Raw genomic sequence first — 24,972 nt, 5'->3', positions numbered from 1 at the left:
ATGTATGTAAATGTATTTGCAGAAGTTAATAAAGATTTGGTACTAGAATATTTGCTTGTCTTATTCGCTAATCTGCCTAAAATCCTAAGACATTTCCAATATACAATGATCTACGTGCTTGTATTTCGGATGGGGAAAGTGGATACTTGAGTGACCTTGAGAAGTACTTGAAACAATGTAGTTGTAAATATGGTAACCCCTTTTTGTACTGTATGGAGAAAGGTCAGGTCAGTGTCCACTGAGAGTAGAGAGAAGTATATTTCTTTCTCGAAACGAATTACGCCAAAACTTACGCTCCACTTCCTTGACTCTTCACGTTTCATGGTTACCGACTGATTGCAACTGAGGGCCCGCCTTACAAATCCGATGTGGTCGAAAGCTGCATTCCTATTGGGTACTGCCAATTTCAAGCGACTCTACTGGTATAATTGTCAACTAGACCAGTTGTTTGACTGTTGCATCAGTGGCAGACGCCTCTGTGTACGTCTACCACTAGACTAGAGTGGTATTGTGAAATTTTTCCGGGACGGTACTCAAGTTGCATGACACCATCAATTTTTGAGCTGTATACTGATTTTTGACGATCCTTGCGTAGCGCTATGCAAACATATGTAATTAGGACCGATCTGTATGATCGGTTATCTAATTAGGGGCGATCTTTACTTCAGCTTCCCAACTAAAGTAAACGAATTATACTAATCCCACCTTCCTCTCCCGTACTTTGACATTTTCCCTGTGTTGGGTGGTGCACTTTAGTTTTTGATCCAGAAGGACTGGGGTTCGAGTCCCAGAAAGGGTACCGTCATTTTCATTTTCCCGCCGATTTCTGTGGGAGGGGGTGAGGGTGGGACGTCGTCACAGCCCTGGGACAAATAAATTCCCACCACTTTTGAAATTCACGATATTTTTAAATTTTCCGTCATTTTTTAATTTTACCACTAAAATTAATTCCCGCCAATAGGGTAGGTGGGGGGAGGGGAGGGGGAGGGGCCCACGTGCCGGCTGGGGAAATATGACATCTGGGGTTGTATGGGGTAATTAATTTATCACGTTAATTTTTGCATATCAATTTGATATCAAAATTCAGGTGGCGCCACCCTTACCCCACTGCTCATGTGAGGTTATGTGATGTCAATGAACACACTTTTCAAGAGTAGGGAGCCGTTAGCATGGAAGGGTGCACAGAGCCTTTATAAGGGCGGTGGTCATATAGTTTGAGGTTTGTCCGTCTTAGGCTGTTTTGGAGGGCGGTTCTGGTTGTTTGGTACTGGAGGTAGTTTAAAGTTTATGGGTGGCAAGTTGGCCTCACTACTTTATGTGGGACTTAGAAGTATTAGACAGCTATTGGAACTCCGATTATTTTTTCCATTCAGTATCCAGAAGGATTTGTGATTTTTCCTGATCAGCTGTTTAGGACTCCGATATATTTAGCACTGATTTGGATTTAGTCTCAGGTTACACTGTAAGGACTTTAATAATTTTCAACACTGATCTGCACTTATGACAGCGATGTAGTGTGTCGATAAGGCTGTTATTTAGTGGAGACAGTTTGCAGTTAGACTTCAGTAATTTGTAGTTGTGAACATTGCCTTGTTTTCGAGCAGGTTTTATTTATTTACTTATTTACTTTATTTACTTTATATAGTGTTTGCTATCACCTGTACTTACTTTTATGGTGACTACCAGTCGACGATTCAGTGCGAATTTAATGGATAGTAAATATTTAACTGAAACTTAAATGCCTCTTGTTGGTATATGTTATTCAACTAGAGCTAGCAGTTGTTCGAGTTCTGACTGGTTTGTCAGTAACTGTTTCACTAAATTATTCATATAGTTCAGGGGTAGTCAACCTTTTTTGCCTATCGCCCAGTTTTGTATCTCTGTTACTTGTAAAAATTTTTAACTGCCCAGGAATTACATAGTAATGGTGATTTATGAAGTAGGGAAGCAACTTCATGTTATAAAATTTATAAAACCGTGTTGCAGCATGTAAAGCATATGCAATAAATTATTACCAAATACCTTGTCAAAATTCTACGAAAACCTACTGAAATTATCTTTAATCCAAAATGTCCAACTTGAGCGTCTGCAGTAAGAGATAGGACAGTGAAACTACCCGTAAGAGCTAAATGGTTGAACGTCCACATACACTTTTCATAGAACGTGGGGTTCAGAGGCTTCATCTCTGCCCAAAGAGCACAATGCTGGTGCACGCTTTAGTGTTTTGGAGCACACCGTTAATCGTACATAGTTGAACATGGAGTTCCATAGCAGACCACCCCAACATGTTTGCATGTTGATCCAACGACGTCAGTAACGATTGCAGTGGGCACGGGACCATCGGGATTCGAACGTCGCTCAATGGAAACGTTTCGGCTCTTCGGGTGATTCACGTTTTTGCTACACTAGGTCGACGTTCGTCTACGCAAAGGCTGCCATCGAGGTGAACGGCGGCTCGGAACGTGAAGCGCGCCAAGAACGCAGGCTGGGGGAAGCAGTATTATGCTATGGGTGACATTCTCCTCTTCTTGCGTGGACCTGTCGTAGTATTCGAAGACACGCTGACAGCTGCTAGCTACCAGCATCCCTTCATGCTTGGTGTCTTCCCCGACACCGATGTCATCTTTCTGCAGTGTAACTGTCCACGTCTCTGAGCCAAGACCATGCTACAGCGGTTTGAGGAGCATTATAGTGTACTCAACGTTTATGTCTCGGTGAACGAATTGTCTCCTGTAAATCCTATGGAATCCATCTGGGGCGCTATCACTGCGTACGCAAATCAGCAGCCCGTTATTTAGGCGAATTAAATGACCTGTGCGTAGACATCTAATGCCACATTACACCACAAACCTACGAACAAACTGCCTGATCCCTGACATGCAGAAACAGCGATGTAAACAAGTTAAGTAGGTGGTCGTAAGGTTTATTGGCTTATCAGCGTATCTACTAAGGTTCTGGCAAACGAGAATTCCATTGCTAAGCCAAAAGGTGGTTTATACATTTTACCACTGAACTGGAAGTAACTACTGTAACACTACTTGCAGTAGATTCATTAACTCAAATATTTGTAGTTCTGTTATTTTTTCGACGATTATTTTCGACAATTTTGAGATTCAGTTTACAGGGACATTTGTGTACAGATTTATAATGTCAAACGAAACCAGATGAGAGAGAGAGAGAGAGAGAGAGAGAGAGAGAGAGAGAGAGAGAGAGAGAGAGAGAGAGAGAGAGAGAAAAGTCTCCTACCTTTATTTATTAAATCTGCACCATTTTTAACAGAATAATTATGTTAAGAAGCAAAAGCTACTTTGATCTTAGTGTATATAAATCGAACCAATTTGTGATGAGCAATATTTAACCCTTTAACAATTTGGTGGTTATCTTTACGTACCGTAAAATGGCGTAACTTAGGTGACTTTGGATTCACGTTTATTAGCTTTTCTTTTGGAGCTCTTTAATACTATTCTTTGTACTACGTAAGTAATTTCTGATCCTTTTTTTTAATTTAGGGGCAGGGTCAGTATGAATTTCAGAAGTGTCCTTTTCCTTGAAAATGCTAATGTTTTAGCTACATATTCGCTTTTTTTGGGCGATAACAAGTACATTCCAATTGTTTGCTGTTGTCACATATTCTTTAACTTACGGTCAATACGCGTGATGTTATTTATTTTTGCGAAATGCACTTCTTGTTAGCAGAAATGACTTTTTTTTAAAGATTACCATGTCAGTGAGCAATTCTGGTCTGTTGCGATTTGCCTATTTTAACGCCATGAAGACCAGTTTTAATGTCAACAAGTTAAATGATCCTAGTATTGTGCATAATTTTATCGTCGGTCTTCAAAATTGGTCTTTATAGTGCTAAAACAGACAAATCAGAAGACTAATTGCTCACGAATGTAGTAATATTTTAGAAGTCATTTGTACTGACGAAAAGTGCACTCAACAAAAAGCAAGGAAGTATTAACTATAAAATTAAAAAACTGTGAGGTTTCGACAACAAGAGATGAAGAGAATACACTTTGCATCGTCCAAAACCGTGGATATGTAGTTAGAACATTAAACAAAAAGGAGATATCTGAAATTTATACTGACCCAACCCCTAAATTACAACGAGAGGTCAGAAATTAGTTAGGTACAATAAATAATCTTATTAAAGAATTTCAAAAGGAAAGGCTAAGAAACATCAGTCCAAAGCAACGGAAGTTAAATTGTGACAAGGTCTTATAGGACCAATCTGCTGAAGTCATCGGTCCCTAAGCTTACACACTACTTAAACTACCTTGAACTAACTTACGCTAAGGACGACACACAGAGTCCCCTTCCGACGGGGGGAGCCGCGCGGAACGTGACAAGACGCCTCTGATCGCGCGGTCCACGCAAGTTAAGACGACAGTTCAAGGTACATAAAAATTGCCACCCAGTCTGTATAACTGTTCATGACGTAAGTAGTGTTCATCACAATTTGGCTAGATTTTTACACATTAAGATCAATGAAGTTCTGTTTTTGACAATAGTAATCCTGTTGTGAATGTTTCAGATTAGATGAATTAATTAAAGAACTACAAATACCTGAGCTCATGAATCTAGTGCAAGTAGTGTTAAAGTATAGTTACTTCCAGTTTAATGGTAAAGTGTATGAACCTCATTTTGGCTTAGCAATGGGATGCCAGAATTTTAGCAGATACACTGATGAGCCGAAACATTTCGAAGATTCGGAACTAATTTTACAGTACGACAAAATTAAGTTAGATGCCTTCCATAAGCCCACCTACACAGACAGTGCTATTCCAAGAGACTCAAACCAACAATCCCATAAAACTGCATTTTTTCACTCTGTAATACAAAGTGCAGTGTGGACGCCTTTACCCCGGCAGAGTTTTCAAGAAGAACTAATTGTAATCAAATCTATCACAATTTATAACGATAATAACCCAAGTTTCGTTGACTCCATTAAAAAGAAAAAAAGAGCGTCTAAATGTTCAACTTTAGGTAACAGTAATATGGAGAGAGAGAGAGAGTAAGAAATTCCGTTCAGTATCATTTCTTGGTAACGTATTGTACAGAATTAGTATACTCTGGAATAAGAAATAAGGCTGCGGAGTAGACTAGATATGTTGGAAGAATCAGAAATTTTTAAGCATTACAATAGGAAAAATAGCCGTATTTTAAATGAACAGGTGCAACTTAAAAATAGGAAGTTTCTATACAGTTTCTGGTCGTTATTTTTCATGACAGAACAGAGAGGATTTCAGTCTAACGCGACAATGAAGAGGACATTTGCTTCTTTATCTACTTCCCACGTCATAGTAGGCCTAGTATCTGCAGCAATATGTTGATGACGTAAATGGTTCTGTTTCGACTTTTACTTATTCTTTCTGTACATAGCATTACCTTTTGGTCTTTAGTACAGACTGCACATTATGTAACACTATAACAACTTTTACTTACTCCCCCTCCTCTTTCCCGCTTTCCTTTTCTACTTACTCCTCCATCCCTTTTCCTTCACTCACACATGATGTACTCTGAGTTACTTTATAGTTTACGTAATTCATTGGCTAAAAAGAAATTGCTTTGGGCAATAACGTAATAAAATGCCATATGTTGGGTCTTTGTAATATCATGTACAGTCACTAAATCCCTTGTTTTTATGTTACAGTTTTAATATTAGTTTTAAGCCATTTTAGTGATTATTTTCACTCACAACATTATGCAACCAGTATGTGTAAATAACTCCTTGTATGGTACAGAGTTATTTTTGAAGTTTTCTGTAGAACTATATTTTAACGAGTATGTAATTTTAACTATTATATTTGTAACCCTTGATATTTCTGAAGAAGACGTTTCTAAAGAAATTGAAAACTAGGTCAAGGGATTTTAATAAACCTTTCACTTTATCCCCACGAAGAGTCCATTGTACAGCTGCTGCATCCAGCCATGCCCAAGATTTTGAAGCTGTATAAACGAAATTTTCTACAGTCCAAGCCAAAGACACACATTATTGTTTAACATTCATTAAAAGTCATTGATAACTTCACCGTTAAACACAGTAAGGTGGAGTAACTCAATTTTCTTTATCTCTATATCTAACAAACATTTTATGCATAAACATTTTATGCATAAACATTTTATGCATAAACATTTTATTTAAGTATATATGTGCTTATTTAACATATAGAAAAAAAAGCATGTATACCTAAAAATTCTACCATGCTTATAAATATGCGTTAGAATAATCATATGAGAATGACATTGCACTACCATGAAGAGAACTTACTGCCTTCTTTTAAATGTTCAGAAAATATCAATATTCAAAATCGTTGTCAAAGGAAATGTACATTACTCACATTTAAGAACGGAACACATCGAAAAATCCAGAGTTACCATTAGTTAAGCTTAATTTTTTCTGGATGAACACTATGTACTCTCACTGGAAAAAAATGTTAGTTACGAAAATATCTTTCGGAACTTCATTAGAAAAACGCGGGAGAAAACAAGGCATTCGATGACCCTTTCTGAAAACAGAATCTAACACCGAATCCGTCTGAAGAATATGCAGCCAACAGCGGATCGAAAGAATTTCGCTGCCTATTGTGTGTAAATATCGGCCATCAGTCTTATCTTTTATGTTATTACTGAACATGCAATTTTATTCTTCGTATACCCCGTATATAAAAACACAATGAAGCCATGCAGACTACACTATTAGAGAAAACAATTAGTTTTAATCCTCAGTTTTTGATAATTCATACACTTACAGGATTGTAATAGGTGATGCCAAGTCTCTTAAGCATTGGGATTGCTGTGTCTTGCCGCCATGTAGTTGGATTACATGATCCTCCCAGAAATACTTCATACTTCGGAATGCCCTCTGCAAAATAAATTATGTTTAGAGTCGCATATTAAATCCAAGTTTGAGTGAACAAAATAATCACCACCTTCTCCTTGTGGTAGCCAACATGAATGTGCTACATTTGCTTAAGATGTACACATTATTATTATTATTATTATTATTATTATTATTATTATTATTATTATTATTATTATTATTATTATTATTTTTAAAGCTGTAGTATTTGTTGACAAATAAAACGGCACAGTGTGGACTTCGTAAGATGCCTCGACTTAAGCGGTTATGACGTCAATACGTCACCTACTGGTCTACACTAAGGTGACAAAAGTCACGGGATTGCGATGCACACATACACAGATAGCGGTAGTTTCTTATGGAACGATAGTGCATTGGAGCTGTGATTCATACTTATGTGATCGATTTGGAAAGGTTTCCAACTTGATTACGGCCACACGACGGGAACTAACATACTTAGACGCGGAATGGTATTTATATCTAGACACATGGGACATTCCCATTTAGGAAATAGTGCGGGAATTCAATATTCTGAAATCCACACTGTCAAGGGTGTGCCAAGATATCAAATTTCAGGCATTATCTTTCACCACGGACAACGCAGTGGCCGACAGCTTTCACTTATCGACCGATAGCAGAGGCGTTTGTGTAGGACTGTCAATGCTAATAGGGAAGCAACAGTGCTCGAAAGAACCGCAGAAATCATTATGGGACGTACGACGAACGTATTCGTCAGGACAGAGCGGCGAGTTTGGCGTGAAGAGCTATGCCAGCAGACGACCGATGCGGGTGCCTCGCCTCTTCTGAGCTCGTGACCACATCGCTTGGACGATCGACGACTGACTGTGGCCTGGTCAGCTGAGTCCCGATTTGAGTTGGTAAGAGGTTCGAGTTTAGCACAGAACCCACGAAGCCATAGACCCAGGTTGCAAACAAGGCACTCTGCAAGCTGGTCGTGGCTCCATAATGTGGGCTGTTTATACATGAAATGGACTGGGCCTTCTGGACCAAACGAACCGATCACTGGCTGTAAATGGTTATGTTTGGCTATATGTAGACCATTTGCAGCCGTTCATGGGCTTCATGTTCCCAAACAAAAATGGAGTTTTGCTTGCAACTAGGTTGAAGACCTCTCTGGACATTTAGAGCGAATGTTTTGGCCACCTATATCGCCCGACATGAATCCCATCATACATTTATGGGACATAATCGAGAGGTCGGTTCGTGTACAAACTCTTACACCGGCAACATTTTCGCAATTATAGCTGCAGAGGCAGCATGGCTCAATATTTCTGCATGGGGGTTCTAACGACTTGAGCGCATGCACGATGTTAGGAAGTATCCCACGACTCGTCACCTCAGTGTATTTTGCAGTATCATTAAGTAATTAAGATGAACTTTACTTTTAGTAGTTGTTTCAGCTTACTTGACATTTTCCTGTTCCTTCTCTTCTTATCTTCTCCATCTTTGTCCAGCAATCTGGATAGTTGCACAGGCCTGGGTATCCTGAAATTAAATTGAACTGTTATATACGTCTTGACTTCTCTGTCGTTGATATGATAGCCATTTTTCTAAAACTACAATAAAGGAATCAAATTTCACATCATTTGCTAGAAAAGTGTGGCAGAGTTTCCAGAACTCTAGCATACTACGTCATAAAAAGATTGGTCTCACCACCATTTTTGTCTGCCTCGGGAAAGACAAATCACAGAATTGAGACTCTCAGAATAACTAAGGCAGATAAACATTTAATTTTACGCCTGAAGGGCGACGGTGTACTCCTCCCACCTACCATTCGCGTGCTTCAGCTCGGATACAACAGGAGATTCACATTCTAACTTGAAAATTATCAAGAGTGATTATGAACATATTCTCAGTGAATAAATAATGTTAAATGAATACGTAATTTTCCCACTTACGCTTTATTTATTTAGACTTTTACTTCAATCTACAACTAATTTTGGCTTTTTAAACCATTATCCAGTGTTTGGCTAGAAAAAACGTGTCATAAGTATAAAATGGCAGAGTATTCACTGTATCTTTACTGTCTGACAGTTTGTGCACATTTCCTGTCTTGTGTGTACCGACTGTCAAACCATCAAAATCCTATTTCCACGGTCTACCAGGCAAAATATTAGCAGCTGCAGATTGGACAAGTTTACACCAGCACCAGGTGCTGCTGCTAAATGGGGCTGTTCCTGTAAGTCCATGTGGCGGGCTACTTCCTCTTGATCACGGGTAGTGTATGGCCACTCGGTGGGGGCACGGCATTAACCGCTCCGCGACACTAGCTAAGGAGGGGTGTCTAAGGCTGAGCACACGGTTCATCGCTACGCTAATTATAAAATATTGCTAAGCAAGGAACTGAATGACTAATTATATATTTTAGTGTTACCTATGTGATAAAAATATTCTATAGTATGTGTTTTTGTGTAGATCCTAGAATAAAATGAATATCCGGATAAACTGATGAATGTCTGGTTAACTAGCTAAGTCAGCTTCAATAGTCAACTGGGTGTGCCAAGGTAGTACACGCACTCCAACAAGTAGGTTAGGGCCCTCTCTGTGTAAGATTTTCAGACAATGAGGATTTGCTGATACAACCTGGCACACATAATGTAACTGACACTACAGGAAATCCTTACAGAACTTCAGTAGATGCGATCTACCCACTTGAAGCACTTCAAGATGTTGAATGACTTGAGTTGTAGGTGAAATCCGCACGTCACTTTTCTCTGTATGTCAAGTCACCTTCTGTCATATATCAAATGTCTGTTTCAAATAAAGTGTGGGCCTAGCTGCAAGAGGGTTTAGGGAGTATCAAAATGGCGACTTTAAGGAAAAAGCAGAGATCCGCCAGTATGAACCGACCGACCGCCGTATCACCCCCTGTCAATGACGTCAGCACACCAATCTCCCCGTCGTTGCCGGCTTTCTTGACCTCTGAGCCGTTGCTTCTCACTCAAGTAGCTCCTCAATTGCCGGCAGTACACCGAGTGCACCCCGTTTCAGTCCCACCGAGGAAAAATCTCGGGTAAGTAAGAAGCACTGCACTGGTAATCGTTTCGTGGAGATATGCCATTAAAAGCTGTGACAAAGATGGTTGCCCTTACGCTGGCCTTTTTTGTAGGGCAGATGTTCTCCTGCTGAAACTCGTCTGAAAGATATTCTCAATGGTTCACGTAAAACTGCGCCCATTGGAAGATAAGCTTACATACACAGATGCACTATTATCGGTGATCAATATCATGTCTCCAAGTGTTATCTTAAGCCCTTTCAAGCTCTAAACCCACGTCTGGAAGTGTTGCTTGTGCTTCAAACTGTGAAGTTGTATCAAATTACCTTTAGCGGAATGTACTTCGTGAACACACAATGTAAGTGACTAAGATGCTGATAGCTGAACTTCACACACCGTTCTTAAGTCACAAACAATCTACCAGATTAACATTGGTTTATTTAGTGGGACAGTCATCGCGTTACAGAGAGCCAGAGTCTTCCTCGAACCACAAATGATACGTGCATCCGTATCAATATCGCTCGGAAAGTGGGGGTGTGCATCATGAAGGTTGTCACCAACGATGCTGAAATAAATCTATTTGATGTTCACTGTAACCTGAATAAGGGGGTAAAAGTCACGGTACAGAAACACACAGCCACATCACCACAAAATCACGTACAGATACATCATCCTCACACTGTGGCTAAAAACTTCACTTGGCGGTCGACACACTTACGCTTCGCATCATTTAAACAGAGGCAGAATAGTCTCTTGTCGGACAACACTAAGTGCCTCCTGTTATCTACTGTCACGTTTCCGTGAAGTACGACACGGTGAAAATATGCAGCTTCGTGCATCACTACGAGCAATCGGAATTGCGCGGTACCCGATTCGGTATGCCCGTTGCATGCTGTTTCCTATGCTATGTTTGCTCTGAAACTATTCGAAATGGACCTACATTCACTGGTACCACCAATTCCTGTCAAGTTTTTAACAATGCACGAGTAGGATAGTAAGGACAGTAAGGGCCGAACTTTACCTTGAGTATCAAGTTACACTGATACGGATATCCGCTGTCAAGTTACCCACTTGGGCTCCTCAGTAGCCCCACTCCCTCTCACCTGGGGAACGAGGGGAATCACCCAGGCAACTGTCAATGGAAATAAAAATGGCCCTGCCCTACCTTCTCTCTCTCTCTCTCTCTCTGTCTCTCTGTCTCTCTGTCTATATAACTGGGGCACTTGTGTCGAGTGGTTATAGTTCACTCATAAGCTGAACACCATAGATACTTTTAGGATGTCCTTGTTAGTTAATAAAAAAACTAAATCAAGTTATGTCATATGAAGCTTATTTTTTTAATAACAGTTTAATATCACATCATTTAAGACACCAGAAAACATCATAACCAGGGTGATATGTATTTCCCCATATTTTCTAAACTTTTACACATTTTTCCCAATTTCATGAGTTCTGTCCTCATGACATGTCAACATGACTCTTTAGCAATTATGGGCATGTGTGGTGTAGCATTGCCCTGCTGGAATTGCCCAAGGCATGTCGGAATGCACAATGGACAAGAATAGATGCAGGTGATCAGACGGGGTTCATACATACGTGCCACGTGTCAGTCTTATCTAGACGTGTCAGGGGTCTCATCACTCCAGCTGCATACGCCCCACACCATTACAGAGCCTCCACCAGCTTGAACAGCCCCTTGCTGACATGCAGAACCCATGGATTCATGAAGTTGCTCCATACATGTACACGTCCATCCGCTCAGTTCAATTTGAAACGAGAGTCGTCCGACCAGGCAACATGTTTCCAGTCATCAGCAATCCAATGTCTGTGTTGACGGGCCCAGGCGAGGAGTAAAGGCTTGTGTCGAGCAGTCATCAAGGGTACGCAAGTGGGCCTTCAGCTGCAGAAGCCCATATCGATGATGTTTCGTGAAATGGTTCGCACGCTGGCACTTGCTGACCGCTCGCCATTGAAATCTGCAGCAATTTGCGGAAGCATTGCACTTGTCAGGGTGAACGATTCTCTTTAGTCATCGTTGGTCTCGTTCTTGCAGGATCTTTTTCCGGCCGTCGCGATGTGAGGGATTTAATGTTTTACCGTATTCCTGATATTCACAGTACACTTGTAAAACGGTCATACGGGAACATCCCCACTTCATCGTAACCTTGTGGATACTGTGTCCCATCGCTCTTGTGCCGACTGTAAAACCACGTTCAGACTCGCTTAAATCTTAATAACCTGCCACTGTAGCAGCAGTAACCGATCTAACAACTGCATGTCATATAGATGTTGCCGACCACGGTGCCAGATTCTGCCTGTTTACTTGTCTCTGTATTTGTATTTGAATACGCATGCCTATATCAGTTTCTTTGGCGTTTCTTTCAATATGCTATCAAAGAGTGAAGAGAAATCACACACATGACGAATTAATCATTCATTTACATTTCATCCAACTTAAAAGTAATTTTCAGTTTTCATATGCAGACACTTTTCACACATATTCTTCCTGATGGAGAGCAGGACACCCATAAAAATTCAGGTGTTGAACAGAAGTAAACTTGACGATTCGACATATCCACGAGACTTTCTTCTTCTCCTTCACGTAGGTGATGGTATCCGTGGGGTCGGATGATTAAACTGACGTCACCATATGTTTGTAAGGAATGCCAGGATAATTCAAGTGAACTCCATGGTAGGAAAGTGTTAACCACTTTGCATTCTTCCGTGTTTTCGCACACGTCGCATCCTTAAAAGACCTCGATGATGCAATGTTTGCTGAAAATGTTCCTATTATTCAGCCATCTGCGTACGCTACAAATGCAATATCTTTATACAGTATATGAACTGTTTACGCTTATTATCATAGCAACCTTGAGCATCTGCAGTGATGCTCACACCTTGAGATACCATTGTGGGATGCTCTGGGAATGGCATAGCACATGTTCGTTTATACAGCTTGTTGCACAACACAGATGCGCAGGCAATAGTTTGTCACACGGTCATGTAGAAGTACAGTACACGTTGCAGTGTGTTTTGGGAAATTTGCGGAAGATTAAAATTGAATTTGTACGTGCATAGCTCCAGATTTAATTATCTCATTCTCTTTTGAGCAGGCTATTACAACGATCGGCGATAGTTCTTTGAACTCCCTCCCACTCTCCCTCCCTTCCTTTCATAGTAAGAAGCACGAAACCTGATACACAGCATATGCTAGATTGTATATATTTTCATCCCACTGAAGATATAAACTGTCATATGGCCAAAATTCCGATTTTAGGTAAACTCTCTCATTACTTTCAGTTGTCAAGTACAATAAATCTGGGCATCTGCACCTGAGGAGAAGTTTTAATAGACCATTTCGCTCTGCTTGCAGTCGGTAGCCCAGGGCACTCGATAACCTCCGAAGAGGGAATGTTAGTAATAGATATGTACCGGAATTCAGAACCTCTGAAAGTTTCCAATGATCCTCGTCTGATACACTGATGTCAAGCATTTTCCGTATTATCTTGCGGATACCATATTCTCTCTGTACCAAAATGAGAGTAGTAAGAAGTTGGCATTTGTAGCACACTTTGGATATCAAATTCATATGAAAAATTAATGTAATTGATCAATTAATCACCCCCACCTCTGCCGCCAACCACGCCTACTCCCACCGCCCATATGACATCACGTGTTTTTCCCAGCTGCACGTGTGCCCAGCTCCCTCCTCCCCCCTGCCCCCAACATACCCTATTGGCGGGAATTTCGAATTTTGGTGGGAATTTCTTTGTCCCAGGGCTGTGCAGACATCCCTCTCCGCCTCCACCCGGGAATTGGTGGGAAATTAAAAAATTGGCAATACCCTTTCCGGGACTCGAACCCTGGTCCTCCTGGGCGGAAAGCCCAAGTGCACCCCCCCCCCCCCCCCCAACACAATGAAACCACCAGAGGCGCTTAGTATTGGTAGTAGCCAATAGGAACGCAGCATCCGATCACAAAAGAGACGTAAGGCGGGCCTAGCAGCTCTACAGACTCAGCTGCAGTCACTCACCCAGAATGAAGCGCCAGTCGCGATCGTCCAGCGCCGTCCAGCCACAGCAGCAGCAGCAACTGCATACAAAGAAGCTGTGGAAGAGTAAGTACTCCCTGCTTAATGTCTATGTTTACTGCCGTGGAGGGTCCTTGTGCTTCTATCATCTCTTGTAACGGTTTTTCTTCTTTTTGGATCACGGGATGCGACATCCTCCAGCCTGTAGGGGTCTGCATCAGCGACGTGCTCCAGCCCGTCGCGAACCGCAGCAACAGCGGCAGCATTCTGGGATGTTGTCGCGCACCTGGTCCGCTTGATGGAGTAGGACAATCAGCTGTTATTGTCGGTTGAAAACACGCAGCACGCGGCTCGGTACTGGCCTCCATGATTCGTGCCTTCACAGAATATTCCAGTGAAGATGTAGTGGATGAGAAAGATACCAATTAAGCCCTGTGCACCACTATTCTTCTCTTCAGTGTGTAATTTAACCGTTAGTGGTTCGAAACGTTTACATATTGGCATATAAGAAACCACAGACAGAGAGAGAGTGGCGTATTGTGATAGAGATTGAGAGCGCAACTGAAAGTATTGAAGTGCGGTTTATGGAGGCGGAATGGAATGAACTTTGACGTCCAAAAGCGTACATTATGCAGCAGTTGACTGCCGAGTATGACCCGAGCCGCCGTCCTCCAGACGTGTACTGTGCTGCTCTAACGCTATCCATTAGAACAGTGTACAATGACTCTGTAGTCCGTGTGAAATCTGGTAACACATCCATTTATCTATAGCACTCCACCGATCAAAACCGTCTACAGATGGTACTATCCATTGTGTTGGAAAGACTGAACAGATAGCTTCCTCGTGTTAAAGCTGTGTATAAAGACACTGCAGAGTACGGAAGTATCAACAGTGTGCATATAGACATCTTCGAACAGTGGGTCAGTATGGTGAGGGCGAAAACTAATGTATTGCCAATAAGTTTGAGAGAAACACATGCCGAGTCTGTGCTTACAAGGCGGCTGTATTTTCTGTATTCTGTACTGGCGTTAAGATAAAGAAAGAACCAGTTAATGTCATGCATCCTGCGTATGATAACTGAATGAAGAAAGTGTACTTAACCAGGTGTGTGTATTTTATTTCCTACCTCTTATTACATTACAAGTACTAAAGCTATTGCCCAGTATTTTCACTGGAAACATGGAACAGTAGAAATTTATGTCATTTAACTAAATTCTCCGAAAACCCCATTGCACGCCAGTACCTGAAATGGTCGGTATCATGGAAAGGGCATATCGTTAATTATTTTTAGATAAAAACCCATTGCATCCCAGTACCTGACATAGCAGGTATCATGGCAGGGTGGGTGAACCATCAAGACTTTGTTTTAAGCGACTGGAGCTGTGATGGTACGCAAGAAGACCAGAAGAAGAAGAAGAAGAAGAAGAAGAAGAAGAACGGTTCACTCCTTCTCGACAAGGTATGTGCAATAATTGTTGGTCCATCCAGCGGTCGCAAGACAAACGTTCTCAAGTCGCTGCTAACACATCCGGATGCAGTCTGCTTTGAGCATGTATGTGTAGTTTCAAAAACAGTTTCAGTCCAAATAACAACTATTACTGGAGATTCCGCAGGGTGTAAATGGTGTGGCATACAAGACATTCAGTGAGAGCAGCGATATCCCTCCACCAGAAAAAGTAAAGCCAAACACAGTGTTCATATTTGTCGATGTTGCTGTGGAAACCCAAGATCAAATTAGGCGATACTTCTGTTTCGGTCGCCGTAAAGCTGTTTATGTATTTTATCTGAGAAACATGTTCCAGAATCCTGAAACAGCTGGTAAAGGATAATGCAAACCCAACTGTAACATTCAAACAGGACAATCTGAATTTACAATACATTTACCAGGCTCATGAAGGAACCGACATGTCGTTCATAAAGGCACAAAAATGGGGTCACTATAGTTTCAACTATCTTTCAAGGTCATCAAATCACCCACTTCCTCCATCCGAAATATGGAAGACCTTGAAAGCTAGTTGAAGCTAGATGCTTCAAAGTATAGTGACCCCTTTTCGTACCTACACGAGGGTTGTGTGTGCTGGATTATTTTCGGCTGTTTGAGCATTGTGAGTGTGTTTGCATGCATTATATTTTGACAATTTACGAGTTGTTTTGGTGTCTGCTGCATTATTTCGTGAACAGGTGTATAGTTCATGATTTCAACAGTTGATTAGCAAGGGTGTTTGTGGAGTCTTTTAGATGCATTGTTTTGACAATTTACAAGTTGTTTGCCTTTCTGCACATCAATTTAGTCCATTATTTCGGTGATTTACGAGTGGTCTGAAGCTGTGTGTGCTGTGTAGTGTTACCCCAAGCACATCACAGCGAGTGTTTTGCATCAGTGTGATAAATATACGATGTCAAATCCATCCATAAATAAATAAATAAATAAATTGTTCCAAAATAAATGAAGTACACTCCTCCCTCTCTCCAGCAGCACTAGGTCGAGTCATTTTCCCGCCATTTTCCCCCCATACTGGCATCTTGGATTACGCCACGGAAGGGACGACAGCGCACTCTGATGGCAGTACTGTGTATTAGGTCAGTTGGACTCTAGACCTCATGGTGGACACATTGGATGGAGGTACTGCCTGTAACTGTTTAAGTAAAGACTGCCTGTAAAATAAAGACTTACATCCATCCTACCTGGCATAGGCCAAGTCCTTTTACTGCCAATTCCTAGGAAGAAGTGGCGGTCAGATGAGTTCGCTTAGTGGAGGTAGCCCATGTGACCTATTTTCCCACCATTTTCTTAGGTTAATGGAGGTAGCTGTGGTGTGTTGCATTGCCCTGATGGAATTTGAACTTCCTGCCATCTTCTGAGAGAGGTCAGGGGAAGTGGTTAGTTAATTGATCAATTAATTAAGTAGTCAATCTAATAGGAAAGAGTGAGAAGGTCTACTCCTATACCTCAGACCTGAAAGTGTACCTGTAGCAGCAAGGGGTGAGGCTTCATGAGAGGTGGGGCGGGGGGGGGGGGGGGGGGCAGGGGGAACAATAGGTTAAGTGCCTGTCAGTCATAGGAGAATAGGTTTTCCCCCCGAGTGCATACCTGCCCCTCATGCAGGTAATCTGCACCAACAAAATGCTCTGATGCCTGCTTTGCTCCACTATTCCTATTTATCATTCATAATAATCTGCTTCATGTCCTCAAAGTATCCCCTAAGCATATATTAGAGGTATGCATGCAGTAAATCATTTGCTTTCTGCCACTGTTCTGTTCACCAGATCATACATGAACCGTCCTGCATTATCTACACCACTCAAATCCGTGAGTGATGCAGAGATGTATGTTTTAAGGGTTAATGTTATGTAAACTTGCTGACTAATTTCACAGTATATCTCTTGAAACGGGAAAGCTAAAACTTTATCTGAGAGCTTGGATCCCACTGTAGTGCTGCCATCGGTTTTCTTGAATGATCCATCCTAATACATAGAACTGTTTCATGGAAGAGTCAACGCGTCTTGATTCTGAATGACAATCCTAATTTGATCATTCTTGTTACAGGTTGAAGTATGAGGTTCCTGCGAGAATTATTCCTGACGTATAATTCGCTCATTATTCTCTGCTGGACTGGTTATACTGACTGGTAACTCTTAGCTCGCATGTTTTATCACTTTGCGGTTCAGTAGCGAAGTGAAATGCTATGGATTGCATGCACTGGTTTTATACTGTACACCCATCCTGCATTAGATGTAATTGTATAACGATTTCCTCACCACGAAAGTCAACCAATTGATTAGTATGATTCACAATATGCAACTCCATATAGTCCAATGTCTGAACAGTCACTGGAAGGTATATTCATTGGTGGTGGTCTCGACAATCTTATATCCTGTTGCAACTGAGGGGAAGAATGCGTAAATAGTACGAATCCGACAGTTATTGAGATACGAGTTCGTTGCAATGTTACACTCGATAAGGACTGTATTGACAGGCAGCATGTCCACAGCCTGTTCTGACTTGTAGAATTTACTAGGATCCTTCTTCAAAATCTGTTCCTCTATGAAACTCAGCAGGCGCCCTATTGAACCTGTCTGGTTGAAGTTAATATCTGCATTCACAGTCCTTATTTCAGATTTAAGTGTATTGATGTTTGCACACAGCTCACTACCTTTTCCAGACTGTTTTAAGACTTCATTTAAAACGACGATATCGTAGGCACCAGGTTCTATTTCCCCAAGGTGTTTTTCATCAGTAATATCCAGAGGCAGTTTGTCATTAGCCTCTATGATATTTGAGATCTGTTTTACGTCTCCAGTCCAATCAATGCAGTAGTCCATTCATGGATGCTCAAATCAATAGGCGTTAAGTAAACAAGAATATGAAAAAAAAACCACTCTGACCACTATGGGACGTAACATCTGATGTCAGAAGACCCCAGACCTTAGGACTACTTAAAGGACATCACACACACCCACGTCCGAAGCAGGATTCGAACCTGCGACCGTAGCGGTCGCGCGGTTCCAGGCTGAAGCGCCTAGAACCGCTCGGCCACACCGGCCGGCTGGCGTGAAGTAATTTGCACATAACACAAATGATGGCCCGGCCCCCAGCAACATCTCAATTCACAATACCACATTCACCAGTTTTTCACAGTGTCTTCGGTAATGTATCCCGCATAAATACACCACGGAATCTCGGAATGCTGAATTTAACAAAATTAAGGTAAATGAAGCAGGCAAAAAGGAATACAGACGTCTCAAAAATGAGATCGACAGGAAGTGCAAAATGGCTAAGCAGGGATGGCTAGAGGACAAATGTAAGGATGTAGAGGCTTATCTCACTAGAGGTAAGGTAGATACTGCCTACAGGAAAATTAAAGAGACCTTTGGAGATAAGAGAAGCACTTGTTTGAACATCAAGAGCTCAGATGGGAATCCAGTTCTAAGCAAAGAAGGGAAAGCAGAAAGGTGGAAGGAGTATATAGAGGATCTATACAAGGGCGATGTACTTGAGGACAATATTATGGAAATGGAAGAGGATGTAGATGTAGATTAAATGGGAGATACGATACTGCGTGTAGAGTTTGACAAAGCATTGAAAGACCTGAGTCGAAACAAGGCCCCCGGAGTAGACAACATTCTATTGGAACTACTGACGGCCTTGGGAGGGCCAGTCCTGACAAAACTGTACCATCTGGTGAGCAATATGTACGAGACAGGCGAAATACCCTCAGACTTGAAGAAGAATATAATAATTCCAATCCCAAAGAAAGCAGGTGTTGACTGATGTGTAAATTACCGAGCTATCAGTTTAATAAGTCACAGCTACAAAATACTAACGCGAATTCTTTACAGACGAATGGAAAAACTAGTAGAAGCCGACCTCGGGGAAGATCAGTTTGGATTCCGTCGAAATGTTGGAACACGTGAGGCAATACTGCCCCTACGACTTATCTTAGAAGCTAGATTAAGGAAAGGCAAACCTAAGTATCTAGCATTTGTAGACTTAGACAAAGCTTTTGACAATGTTGACTGGAATACTCTCTTTCAAATTCTGAAGAGAGCGGAAGGCTATTTACAATTTGTATAGAAACCAAATGACAGTTATAAGAGTTGAGGGGCATGAAAGGGAAGCAGTGGTTGGGAAGGGAGTAAGACAGGGTTGTAGCCTCTCCCCGATGTTGTTAAATCTGTATATTGAGCAAGCAGTAAAGGAAACAAAAGAAAAATTCGGAGCAGGTATTAAAATCCATGGAGAAGAAATAAAAATGTTGAGGTTCGCCGATGACATTGTAATTCTGTCAGAGACAGCAAAGGACTTGGAAGAGCAGTTGAATGGAATGGACAGTGTCTTGAAAGGAGGGTATAAGATGAACATCAACAAAAGCAAAACGAGGATAATGGAATGTAGTCGAATTAAGTCGGGTGATGCTGAGGGAATTATGTTAGGAAATGAGACACTTAAAGTAGTAAAGGAGTTTTGCTATTTGGGGAGCAAAATAACTGATGACGGTCGAAGTAGAGAGGATATAAAATGTAGACTGGCAATGGCAAGGAAAGCCTTTCTGAAGAAGAGAAATTGTTAACATCGAGTATAGATTTAAGTGTCAGGAAGTCATTTCTGAAAGTATTTGTATGGAGTGCAGCCATGTATGGAAGTGATACATGGACGATAAATAGTTTGGACAAGAAGAGAATAGAAGCTTTCGAAATGTGGTGCTACAGAAGAATGCTGAAGATTAGATGGGTAGATCACGTAACTAATGAGGAGGTACTGAATAGGATTGGGGAGAAGTGAAGTTTGTGGCACAACTTGACTAGAAGAAGGGATCGGTTGGTAGGACATGTTCTGAGGCATCAAGGGATCACCAATTTAGTATTGGAGGGCAGCGTGGAGGGTAACAATCGTAGAGGGAGACCAAGAGATGAATACACTAAGCAGATTCAGAAGGATGTGGGTTGCAGTAGTTACTGGGTGATGAAGAAGCTGGCACAGGATAGAGTAGCATGGAGAGCTGCATCAAACCAGTCTCAGGACTGAAGACAACAACAACAAAGGTCAGTTATTGAGGGTGGTCGATCTGGTAGGCCCGCTAATTGCCTTTTTTGTTTATCTACAGACCAAGCCATTTCCTGTACGATTTCAGGTATAGTCCTTCTCGATGGTTGTGGCTTCCTGTCATGTCGTCTTGCTTCTTGAAATTTCGCTTCAGAGTTGTGCGCGTTGTTGACTGTTCGAGCAATAGCTGCAGCACCACCAGCGAGACCACCGGACTTCTTCGGTACTGGTAGAATTTGTGGTCTTTTACTGATCCTCCTCTTCTGCCCGTAGCGTTCTGCTTCAGAGCGTTTTATTTTATTTATTTTATTTTATTTTATTTACACATCCAGTTGCGTAGTGCCATACTGAGGAGCAACTCTCCAACATCATGGAACTTGTCAGTACACGAAATTACAACAGGAAAGTAATGAAAGGTAAAATAAAATGTTTATGAACCCAAAAGAAGTCACGCCATAAGTTTAAGTAAACGCAACAAACAATATAACATAGGAATCAGCTTAATTTTCAATGAACTCCTGAACACAATAGTGGAGAAAATTCTTCAGTTTAGATTTGCAAGCGGGTGGTTTGCTGCTAAAATTTTAATCTCGTGGTAGCTTATTGAAAATTTATGTAGCAGTATACTGCGCACATTTCTGCACAAGAGTTAAGGCAATGCGATCCAAATACAGATTTGGTTTCTGCCTAGTGTTAACTGAGTGAAACCTGCTAATTCTTTGAACACACTAATATTTGCTCGGTTATACTCATCTTTTAGTGGGATGAATGAACCAGAAACGTCGGCCTGAGTGACCGAGCGGTTCTAGGCGCTACAGTCTGGAACCGCGCGACCGTTACTGTCGCAGGTTCGAATCCTGCCTCGGGCATGGATGTGTTATGTCCTTAGGTTGGTTATGTTTAAGTAGTTCCAAGTTCTAGGGGACTGATGGCCTCAGGAGTTAACTCGCATAGTACTCAGAGCCATTTGAGCCTTTTTTTTGCTAATTCTTCGGAATACGCTGATATTGTTAACAAGAAACAAAAGTAAAGAATATATATATATATATATATATATATATATATATATATATATATAGAGAGAGAGAGAGAGAGAGAGAGAGAGAGAGAGCGGCCAATGTCAGAATACCCAGACCAGTGAACAGGAGTCGACAACGGGTTAGCGAATTTACACCGGTTATTGCCGAAACTGCCCATTTCCGAGCCAAAAATGTCCTTTCAGAATGGGAAGAGTTACCCCAACATATAATACCACAAGACGTAAGCGAATGAAAATAAGCAAAGTTGACTAATTCTCGTGTCAAACGATCACTTACTTCAGATACCGTTCGAATAGTAAAAATTGCAGCATTATGTCTCTGAACAAGATCCTGAACGTGGGCTTTCCACCATAGTTTATTATCTATCTGAAACCTAGAAATTTTAACTGTTCCGTTCATTGATCATATGTCCTTTCTGTGAAATTAAAACGTCGGCGTTTGTTGAATTATGTATTAGAAACTATAAAAATTGAGTCTCTCAGTGATTTAGCGTTATTTTATTTTCTACAAGACATGAACTTAGGTCATGGTTTAAAAAAAATCGTTCAAATGGCTTTGAGCACTATGGCACTTAACTACTGAGGTCATCGGTCCCTTAGAACATAGAACTACTTAGAACTAATTAACCTAGAGATACCACACACATCCATGCCCGTGGCAGGATTCGAACCTGCGACGTAGCGGTCGCGCGGCTCCGAACTGTAGCGCGTTGAACCGTCGGCCACTCTGGCAACTTAGGTCATGAGCTGCGCTATTTCAAACAGAGCCAATGTTGCACAAAACATTATTTACTACCAAGTTAGCGTCATCAGCAAACAGAAATATTTTAGAGTTACCTAAATCTACGTCTACATCTACATGGATACTCCGAAAATAATATTTAAGTGCCTGGCAGAAGCTTTATCGAACCACCTACACACTTCTCTATTATTCCTGTCTCGTGTACTGCGCAGAAAGAACGAAAACCTGTATCCTTCCGTACGAGCTCCGATTTCCTTATTTTATCATGGTGATCGTTTCTCCCTATGTAGGTCGCCGTCAACACAATTTTCGCATTCGGAGCAGATAGTTGGTGACTGAAATTTCGTGAAGAAGATTCCTCCGCAACGAAAAACGCCTTTGTTTTAATGATGTCCATCCCAAATCCTGTATCTTTTCAGTGACACTCTCCCCTCTATTTGGCGATAATACACTCCTGGAAATGGAAAACAGAACACATTGACACCGGTGTGTCAGACCCACCATACTTGCTCCGGACACTGCGAGAGGGCTGTACAAGCAATGATCACACGCACGGCACAGCGGACACACCAGGAACCGCGGTGTTGGCCGTCGAATGGCGCTAGCTGCGCAGCATTTGTGCACCGCCGCCGTCAGTTTCAGCCAGTTTGCCGTGGCATACGGAGCTCCATCGCAGTCTTTAACGCTGGTAGCATGCCGCGACAGCGTGGACGTGAACCGTATGTGCAGTTGACGGACTTTGAGCGAGGGCGTATAGTGGGCATGCGGGAGGCCGGGTGGACGTACCGCCGAATTGCTCAACACGTGGGGCGTGAGGTCTCCACAGTACATCGATGTTGTCGCCAGTGGTCGGCGGAAGGTGCACGTGCCCGTCGACCTGGGACTGGACCGCAGCGACGCACGGATGCACGCCAAGACCGTAGAATCCTACGCAGTGCCGTAGGGGACCGCACCGCCACTTCCCAGCAAATTAGGGACACTGTTGCTCCTGGGGTATCGGCGAGGACCATTCGCAACCGTCTCCATGAAGCTGGGCTACGGTCCCGCACACCGTTAGGCCGTCTTCCGCTCACGCCCCAACATCGTGCAGCCCGCCTCCAGCGGTGTCGCGACAGGCGTGAATGAAGGGACGAATGGAGACGTGTCGTCTTCAGCGATGAGAGTCTCTTCTGCCTTGGTGCCAATGATGGTCGTATGCGTGTTTGGCGCCGTGCAGGTGAGCGCCACAATCAGGACTGCATACGACCGAGGCACACAGAGTCAACACCCAGCATCATGGTGTGGGGAGCGATCTCCTACACTGGCCGTACACCTCTGGTGATCGTCGAGGGGACACTGAATAGTACACGGTACATCCAAACCGTCATCGAACCCATCGTTCTACCATTCCTAGACCGGCAAGGGAACTTGCTGTTCCAACAGGACAATGCACGTCCGCATGTATCCCGTGCCACCCAACGTGCTCTAGAAGGTGTAAGTCAACTACCCTGGCCAGCAAGATCTCCGGATCTGTCCCCCATTGAGCATGTTTGGGACTGGATGAAGCGTCGTCTCACGCGGTCTGCACGTCCAGCACGAACGCTGGTCCAACTGAGGCGCCAGATGGAAATGGCATGGCAAGCCGTTCCACAGGACTACATCCAGCATCTCCATGGGAGAATAGCAGCCTGCATTGCTGCGAGAGGTGGATATACACTGTACTAGTGCCGACATTGTGCATGCTCTGTTGCCTGTGTCTATGTGCCTGTGGTTCTGTCAGTGTGATCATGTGATGTATCTGACACCAGGAATGTGTCAATAAAGTTTCCCCTTCCTGGGACAATGAATTCACGGTGTTCTTATTTCAATTTCCAAGAGTGTACAAAACGTGCTGCGCTTGTTTCAACTCCGTCAGTCCTATCTGTTAAGGATCCCACACAGTATATTTGTTTCGTAACCTTCTTCTTCTTCTTCTTCTTCTTCTTCTTCTTCTTCAAGTGCAAAACGTGAAGCATTCTTAACTCGCTTGGAATTCATCACTCCTAAAACCAACTTAATTTTTCCACGCACGTTTTTATCATTTGTAAATGCTGCAATGCGTTGACCTACATCAGTATCCTTTCTTCTGCATATCGGCAGAGTCTTATCAGCTAAAATCCTGTCTGCAGAGTATGGACTGTCTTCGTCGAGCAGTCTAATCCCCTTATCACTCCGTGCAAAGCGTTTTTGAAGCTTTGTCCCAGCTTCACAGTAGCTGTATCGCGGAATGTGTTATTCCACTGGCAGTTTGTCTAGAATACCACCACCACCTCTAATGCTTCTCCTTGCGCGCCTGTTATGCTACTGCATACTGTGGACTGTGGACTGTTCAAATGGTTCAAATGGCTCTGAGCACTATGGCACTTAACTGCTGAAGTCATCAGTTCCCTAGAACTTAGAACTACTTAAACCTAACTAACCTAAGGACATCACATACATCCACGCCCAAGGCAAGAGCCGAACCTGCGACCGTAGCGGTCTTGAGTTCTGTTGACTGTGCACCCCATTACATAGCAAATCGTTAGCATGAGTCCAATTGTTTGTGCTTTAGGAAAACGAAGCCATTTGCCTAGCACTATTTCCTCGACGTCTTATGACTCTCCACGAGAAATACATCCGGTTCTGAGCTTTTCCGCAACTTTTCGGTGTAGAAGCAACCTGCAATTTCTTCACCTTTCCCATCCTTCACGATGTAAGTTCTAGGACCCGTTCTTTGCA

General features: G+C 42.3%; 1 protein-coding gene across 4 annotated transcripts in view; it reads right to left on the bottom strand.

Moving 5' to 3' along the window:
- Nucleotides 1-24,972, bottom strand: part of LOC126297394 (uncharacterized) — a 532,788-nt gene that overhangs the window by 165,052 nt on the left and 342,764 nt on the right. For all 4 annotated transcript variants that reach the window (XM_049988137.1, XM_049988136.1, XM_049988139.1 and 1 more), the window contains exons 4-5: nucleotides 8,292-8,371; nucleotides 6,756-6,868 (exon numbers count right to left, since the gene is read on the bottom strand). In XM_049988137.1, the coding sequence (XP_049844094.1) occupies nucleotides 6,756-6,868; nucleotides 8,292-8,371 (193 nt within the window). The remainder of the gene's footprint in view (nucleotides 1-6,755; nucleotides 6,869-8,291; nucleotides 8,372-24,972) is intronic.

Source organism: Schistocerca gregaria, chromosome X (assembly GCF_023897955.1).
Source record: "Schistocerca gregaria isolate iqSchGreg1 chromosome X, iqSchGreg1.2, whole genome shotgun sequence".
Classification (NCBI taxonomy): Eukaryota; Metazoa; Arthropoda; class Insecta; order Orthoptera; family Acrididae; genus Schistocerca; species Schistocerca gregaria.
The sequence above is the reverse complement of the archived record's forward strand: the minus strand, read 5'-3'. Positions and strand labels throughout refer to the sequence as shown.